The sequence below is a fragment of the Salvelinus sp. IW2-2015 genome, unplaced genomic scaffold (assembly GCF_002910315.2).
Source record: "Salvelinus sp. IW2-2015 unplaced genomic scaffold, ASM291031v2 Un_scaffold4891, whole genome shotgun sequence".
NCBI lineage: Eukaryota > Metazoa > Chordata > Actinopteri > Salmoniformes > Salmonidae > Salvelinus > Salvelinus sp. IW2-2015.
Genome location: NW_019946160.1, coordinates 18,963 through 26,609, shown reverse-complemented (window position 1 = coordinate 26,609; position 7,647 = coordinate 18,963). Strand labels below are relative to the sequence as shown.

Sequence of the window (7,647 nt, the reverse complement as noted above, 5' to 3'; positions counted from 1 at the left end):
CCGGGCGGCAGGTAGCCTAGCGGTTATAGAGCGTGGGCCAGTAACTGAAAGGTTCTGCGTTTCGTATCCTAGAGCCCAACTAGGTTAAACATTGTGTCAATGGGCTCTTGGAGCAAGGCATTTAACCTTAATGCTCATTTGTAAGTCGCTTCTGGGAAAGAGTGTCTGTTAACATGAACATAAAATCGATACAAATAAATACAAAATTACACCCATTGAGCTATTCACACATTTTTATAAAGAGCATATACAGGTTTTTTTGTTGGTTTTTTAGAATTGAGATTTTAAACCAGAGGTGGACTTGTTTCATCAAAGTGTGGATCCAAGGATAATCTGAAGCACTCTCCCTGTGGAGGCAATGTATGTACTGCTCTGCTTTCTTCTCATCCTGCCTGGATTTCCTCTCTTTTATCTGGCTTTTCTCACCCTTTCTTTCAGATGGGGTCCGCGGTCCATTTTCTTGCTCTGGTTCATTGGTACTTGTATTTTCTCTAATTGATCTTGTTAGTCAGTCTGTATTGAGTTGTGTGCTTCATGTACCATGGCATTTCTCAAAACAGGGTTACATTTGAGTAGCAGAATTTATGTCAACATTTTTTTGATATCCACATTCCTATTATTATATCTATTTCTCTACTATATCCTCCAACTATGTTCCTTGCTACTAATGTCCCTCCAACTATCTCCTCCTACTATGTCCCCAACTATCTCCTCCAAACTATGTCCTCCTACTATCTCCTCCTACTATTTGTCTCCTATCTTCTCGAGAATAATCAACTGTCAGGGCTAGGCCAGCAGAGGGTGATATCAGCCAACAGAAACACACAGCGGTAGCAATGAGTAGAGGGAATGCAGCAGACGCCAGATACCAGAGAAGACTACAGCCCATCAATAATCTCAAACACTCGAACACACACACAGTCCACACACACAGTCCACACACACAGTCCACACACACAGTCCACACACACAGCCAGTGCACTCTATCTTTAACCACTGAATCAGAAAATGTTCTAATGCAGAAGTGATGCATTCTTACTGCAAATCTTCAAGGAAGCATTTCTGTCAGGCTCCTTTGTTCCTGACCAAATTCACCCATATTTCACACAGCAGCACCCCAGTCAGACACCTGCCAGTCACTTCCACCAAACAGAAGAGCAAGGTATAGATAGTACTGTGGCTCAAGACAAAAACCATCCCAGCTAGCACATTTGGTTCCTTGGAAGTTGTGGGAACGTGCGTTTTTGGTTTCCCATTGGTTCTGGGAACGAAGCCATAAGTATTCTGACCGGTAAAAACWGAATGTTTTTTAAACGTTCTGAGAATGGAAGTGAACATTTTGCCTGTTCTGGGAACGTTCATTTTTAGGTTTGCTGGAGGTTCTGAGAACGTTTTAGTCTAGTTCCTTGAARGTTTTCCTCTGAGGTTTTATTTACGCTCTGAGAACAACATTTTAGGTTTTTGAATAGCTTCCTTAAAACTTTCACTGAATGTTTCAATATGATTTTAATAACACTGCTAGATTATTTGGGTTCACTTTTTGGAACTCCAAGCACACAGAAATTGATTTCCTTTGGCATTAATCATGCAAACACATTTATTGTGACACAGCATCAGTGAAGATTCAAACCTATAATCGGCTGTTCTCTATCCATAGAATTAGTCCACTGCGCCACCAGCCWGCCATGKTTTTTTTACACATACAAAAATGTTAATTTTAGTCTATTCAAACAGACCCCATTACAAAGGAAAGAAGCACTCATTAACCTAAGGTAGTGAGAGTTTTGTTGATGCTGAGAACGGAAGGTATATGTTTTAAAKAACATTCTTAGAACGTTCTCTAAAGTTTTCTTGTGGTTTTTCTGGAATGTTTTCTTAATGTCCTCTGAACAATTTTATAACATAACTTTAAGTAGAACCATGAGGAAAYTTCTAGGAAACGTTAGGCTGAAGTACTGAAATTCCCACAGAAGAACGTTGTTTCATAACGTTCTCTGAACTATTTAGAGAGATTCCCAATGTCAAATCAGTTAAAGAACATTACCAAAATTKAAATGAAATGTAACCATGTTTGAACTTTTAGGAAACGTTCTGTTAAAGTAATGAAATACCAAGAAAATTATGTTTCTTTTGTCAAGTTCCTTAAATGTGCTGAGAATGTTTTAAAGCCAAGCAACTATCCTGCACCATTCCCAGAACGTTAAGGGGAGGTTGTATGCTCTCACCAAGCTCTAAGAAACATACGGTTCTCTGAACGTTATGTGCTAGCTGGGATAGTGGCACATGGTTCTCACAAAACACAACCATAGTAGCACATTGTCCTCACAAAGCACAACCACTCCCCAAACACGGAGCTTACAGCTTGGATGAGCATAATGCAACATGATCTCATGATTCTCAAAAACAAAACATCAAAATAATGACCAATACAGGAATAAAATGGGAGAAAAAAAACTAACAACAGAGAGACATCTRGCGATGGGTCTGCAGTGCACATGATGTTTTTGGCCAGCTACATTGCATGGGTTTCCCTGCTGTGAGGACGRTAGGTAGGTCACCTGGTGGCTTGCGTCTAGCAGAGCCGTGGTACGAAGCAGGTCTAGCTTGTCTGAACGTAGCAGCTTTGACTACAATCCTCCGAGTGGGAGAGCGACACTGGAGGACTGATACCTTACACTGTTCAGTTCTCTTCGTCCCCGCTAGCAGAGAAGGAAGACAGGGTTAACAACAGGAAGGAAGTGGACATCTGTTGTCATTATAGCGTGGTGCAATTTGCATTTAATCAACACACAGCATGGGTCTCAAGACCACGAAGAGGTGATAACATTGTCATTTACAAACTGTGTAATAAAACTAAAACAAATCCTTCCCAGTGCAACTTTAAGATTTCCTTGACAGAAGTGATGTTCTGCAGTACCACAGATATATACAGTAAATAACACAGAATAACATGGACGATCTAACATTCTAGAAACCTTTTTTCTTCTTCTCTTCCTCCTTTGGACGACGACTGAGGGGCTCTCTGCGGTTGAGTTTGCGCTCGGGGGTGGAGACRCGYCCCTGTCCTCTGCCRGGGGGACGTTTATTAGAGGGTCTCTCTACCAGGGGAGTCTTGACAGGACTCTGTGTTTTGGGCAGAGCTTCAATCTGCTCTGTCATTACGCTTCTGTCATCATCTGCAGCACAGGGAGTGAGATAGGACAGGAGGGCTAAGCCCAAATACACCTGGTCCATATGTCCTATATTCAACATTATCTGTATTGAATAGAATGGACCATCTGTGTATRAAGTTGCATTTCAAGATTTCCACSATATAGATTGTGTATTGTTGTTCATAGTCCAGTTAAAACGCKTGTTTGTTGTTGTGTGAGTTACACAAGCAAAAACATGTGAAGCTAACATTTTGCATTTACATTGTTATAATTGCATGCACATTTTGGGACTACTACCTTGTGAGTCCACCCAGCCACTCTCGCTGTCTAACATGGAGATGTCCATGGTGGTCTCGTCGTGAGCGGTGGTCTCGTTGGTCTGGCTCTGCAGGACGTCTGAGGTCTCCGTCTCCTCGCGACTGGAAGCCTTCATCTCAACTTCCTGCCCCACTTCAGCGGACTCCTCCTCCTCCTGCAGCACCACCCCTTCTTTATCCTCCACTTTATTCTCCTCTTTCTCTGCCTCCTTTCCATCGAGGGTTTGTGGCTGGTCGTTTTCAGAGCAGGCAGATAGATGAGAGATGCGATCGGCATAATCCCCTTCATCAATGGTTGGGGCAGTAGCATYAYATGATTCGTCATCCCCAGCAACAGCAGACTCCAAATTTTKGGGATTTTCAACAATCACCTCCTCCGCCCCACCCACCACCCTCACCTCTTCTGCCACCTCCTCCTGCTTCTCCACAGGGTGACTCTCTTGCTCTTTCTCCTTGAGGAGCACAGGAGGGCCTTCAACTTCCTCCAAGACTTCCTCAGCTACTTCTATATCRTCTTCCTCCTCCTCTTCCTCAACTTGTGCCTGAGGTATGACTATAACTGGAGAACTTCCAGAAACACTTTTCTCTGGACTTTTCTCTTCTAGTTGCTCTGTGGCTTCCTCCAMATCTGCAGTGCTCACGTTAGAGGGTGTTGGTRATGTTTCTTCAGCTTTGGTCTTGGCCTCTTCTTTTGGRACGACAGCCTCCGCTGGTACTGTTGACACCTCTGGTTCACTTTCACGCTTCTTCTCCTGCGCATTGATGATCTCCACTAATGATTCTGGTGATGATGTCATGGGTTCTTTTTTCTTTTCTCTCTCCAGGCCTCGAACATCCTTTGGCTGTAAGTCTTCAACAGCATTCTGATGKTCTGGGTCTGAGTTCTCCTCCACTTTCTCCATCTCTGGCTTTTTAAGACCAGTCTTCTGACTCTTCCCAATCCTTGCTGACATCACCTCTACTTTGACTTCTGCTGTGGCTTCCTCAACTTTGGTTCCCTCCACAGTGGCAGCCTTTTTTGCTGGAGACTCAGGGGTCGCAAAAAGCTTGGCGTCCTTCACCTCAGTGGCAAAAGTAAATGCGAAGTCTGGTGGGATGGGGGACGCTTCTCTGGAGAGGTCCTGCTCCAACTCTACCTCAGGAATGGCTTGGGTTTTGATGTCCCCAGGAAGACCGCTCTCCAGCCGGAACTCTGTCAATTTGTCTTTGGATGGAGCCACAGGGATCCTCAGACGATCCGGTTTGACACCTGCCGTGACAGCTCTTTCAAGCACCAAAGTTGSYATAACCGTTCCTCCAACCGATTCCTCTGCCTGGTTTGTTTTTTGCGGTGCCAGCTTTTGCTCGCCCTCTTCCGCAATGGCTCCCAGTTCCTCGTCACTGTCCCCTTCAGTCACTGTGGGGAACCGTTGGTGTGGGGAGCCCACTGGGCTGTGCAGATCGGCAGGCGAGGGCATGGGACCAGAGTACTCACTAAACACGCAGTAACCACGCTCCTCCTGCTGGCTCTCCTCTCCACCCACCACCCTGGGCGTCTGCTGGTTCCCCAGCACCAGCTTGGCCAGAGAACTGCCCACCAGAGCAGCAGATGGACAGGCAGGGACAGACCTCCTTCTATTATGCTGGTCCAGCTCCCTCTTCTCCAGGGTGGGTTTGGGCTTAACACCGGCTAGGTCYAGCATCTCAGGAAGGTCGTTGGATGGGTCGTTCAAATGGGTGTAGTGTTGCTTCATGGGTGAGAGTGACAACTCTGGAGAACACATTGTCTTAGAGGTGGTGTCTTCAGGTAKATCAGTGGAGGTTTCAGTGGTAGGGACTGGGAGAGCTATCTCTGGAGTCACAGGAAGTAACTGTCTCTCTAATGTTACTAATGGGGTGGTTACAGGAAGGTAGCCTGTGGTTTCATCCAGGCTTCCGGAAGAGACCTCTGTAAGAGATGAGAGCTTCGACTGGTTTTGCTCTCCTGCTTGACCCATTGAGCCAATAGCAAAATTCAGGGAAAGACTTCTGTGCTCCAATGACAATTTGCCAGGTGACAGCCTAGTACACACATCCTTCCTCTTAGGGAGATCCTCTAGCTTGTCMATGGCACTGTCACTCATCAACGTTATGCTGGATTTTGTCTGTTCTGGTGCTGAATGACTTATTTTAATGTTTGAATCGGCCCCCAGAACCTCCTCTGAGGGCTTCTTCTGGCTGACAGCACTGAGCTCATAGTAACCCTCACCACGTTCTCCTGGTTTTTCAGTATCCCTTTGTGTAGAGGTCTCAAAGTAGGCCGTCATACCGGACTCATCTTTTGAAGCAACTCCAGACTTATCTTCCGAACTCTGCTTGTCTTTTAGACTGTCTGCAGCAGATATGTGTGCCTCCTGCTTTGGGTTTTCTCCGTCACTGACATTACTTTGAGGAGTCTCTTCAATCTTCTCAGTCTCAAATGACAATGGCCTGGCGGTCGATTGTCCTAGACTCAGCATTCTTTTCTCAGTTTTCTCTGGTTTTATCTCTTTCTCCTCACGAACGCTCTCAAGGTTTGCTGACTTACTGGGTGTAACATAATCATCATTTTCCTCCTCTTCCTCAATGTAATCTTTCAGGGGCTCATATCCAACTGAAAGAGGAACTGAGTCGAGCTCTTCAACCGAGGGCTGTTTCTCAGCCGTGGTTTTGGGCTCCGGAAGGTATTTTATCTCAGGAACCACACTAGTGGTACTTCCAGTCCCTTGCCCCTTTTCTGGTTCCACTAAAGGCTGAACMGTCTTCTCGGGTTCTGTGGGGGTAGGATCTGTTAGAGATTTGTTTTGGGGGGAACCAGTGGAGGAGTCAGYGATGGACACAGTGCTCTCTGCTCCCTCAGGTGTTTCTCTCTCTGTGCTGGGGGCCACCGGGCTCTGCGGAGGGGGAGCCCCCTGTGGATGCTCCTCKGCCATGGCAGGATTGTCGGAACGAGGCTTCTCTGGGTTCACCGGCAGGTCTGGAAGTAAATCTGCAGCGGTCTGTGCTGCTGATGAGTTACACTAGCTCAGCGCTCTTTCTTTCTTTGCAGTGTMCACATGCTACAGCCAGCACAGACAAGCCCTCTTCATATGGATAGCTGTCCAYCAAGCACAATGTAGGGCACACAGCAATACTATCTCTGGCCACTGGGAGCATGATTGCAGCACAGTTCAGTTCCATGACACTGGGAYGGTGTGCAGGAACAGAATGACTGAATGRAGAGCAYGATTTGAATGACATAGGATATTKAGAATGAATCTGAAATATTCAAGAAGATATTGGCACTTTAAGTAAACTTGAATTACTGTGCTGCCTTGTGCGAGGATAGCCTATGTGCTGAATGAATAGAGGATACAATGCATGTARCATGTTTCATATCGACTATATACAAATCACATTTTATGATATTGATTCTAACTACAAACTAAGACGAGTAAATGTTTAGGAAGATCTTATTAAAGGATGAAAATGTAGAAATGTTCAATCAATGAAGGTGAATATAACTCAGTGAGTATAACTCAGTGTCAGARATGTAGAATAGAGATCATTGGAAAACRGTCTTGTATCTAGTACTTCCTACATTATTGCTGGTTTACATTGACGTCAGATGAAATGACAGCAACATGAAACTGAATGCAAATAATACAGAGACACAATTGAACACAGACAATGTACCAAAGCCAAAAGCAAAACCCCACGGGGGGAAAAAACWGATTCGCAATGAATCAATACAATACACCTGACATTCAAAACATTTACCGTCTCATTTGCAATGTAGCTGGCAAAAACACTTAGCAATGAGTTCAAAAGTGAACTGGGGGCCGCATAAAAAATGTTCGATCAATGATGAAAGCACAAAATGAATTGACTGCTTATGCAATAAGAAATCAATGTGCTATTATGTGTTCACATTGTAGCAGCAGCAACAGCTAAGAAACCAGTAGCACAACAAAGCTAGATCCACATCACAGCCTTGAAAACAGACTATAGAGAGGAGGAAAACATGCGACGTGGGATACACACACAAACAGTAAAAACATGCACGTGTGCACACGCCACACACACACACACACACACACACACACACACACACACACACACACACACACACACACACACACACACACACACACACACACACACACACACACACACACACACACAAACACACACACACACAC

General features: G+C 45.0%; 1 protein-coding gene across 1 annotated transcript; it reads right to left on the bottom strand.

The window, feature by feature from the left end:
* Positions 1-789: 789 nt before the first annotated feature.
* Positions 790-7,647, bottom strand: LOC112077759 (microtubule-associated protein 2-like). The gene is made up of 3 exons (XM_024144209.2): positions 3,450-7,647; positions 2,976-3,176; positions 790-2,699 (listed from the first exon to the last, which is right to left on the bottom strand). Exons 1-3 carry the CDS (start codon positions 6,397-6,399, stop codon positions 2,455-2,457), a joined length of 3,396 nt encoding a protein of 1,131 aa, XP_023999977.1. The 5' UTR covers positions 6,400-7,647; the 3' UTR covers positions 790-2,454.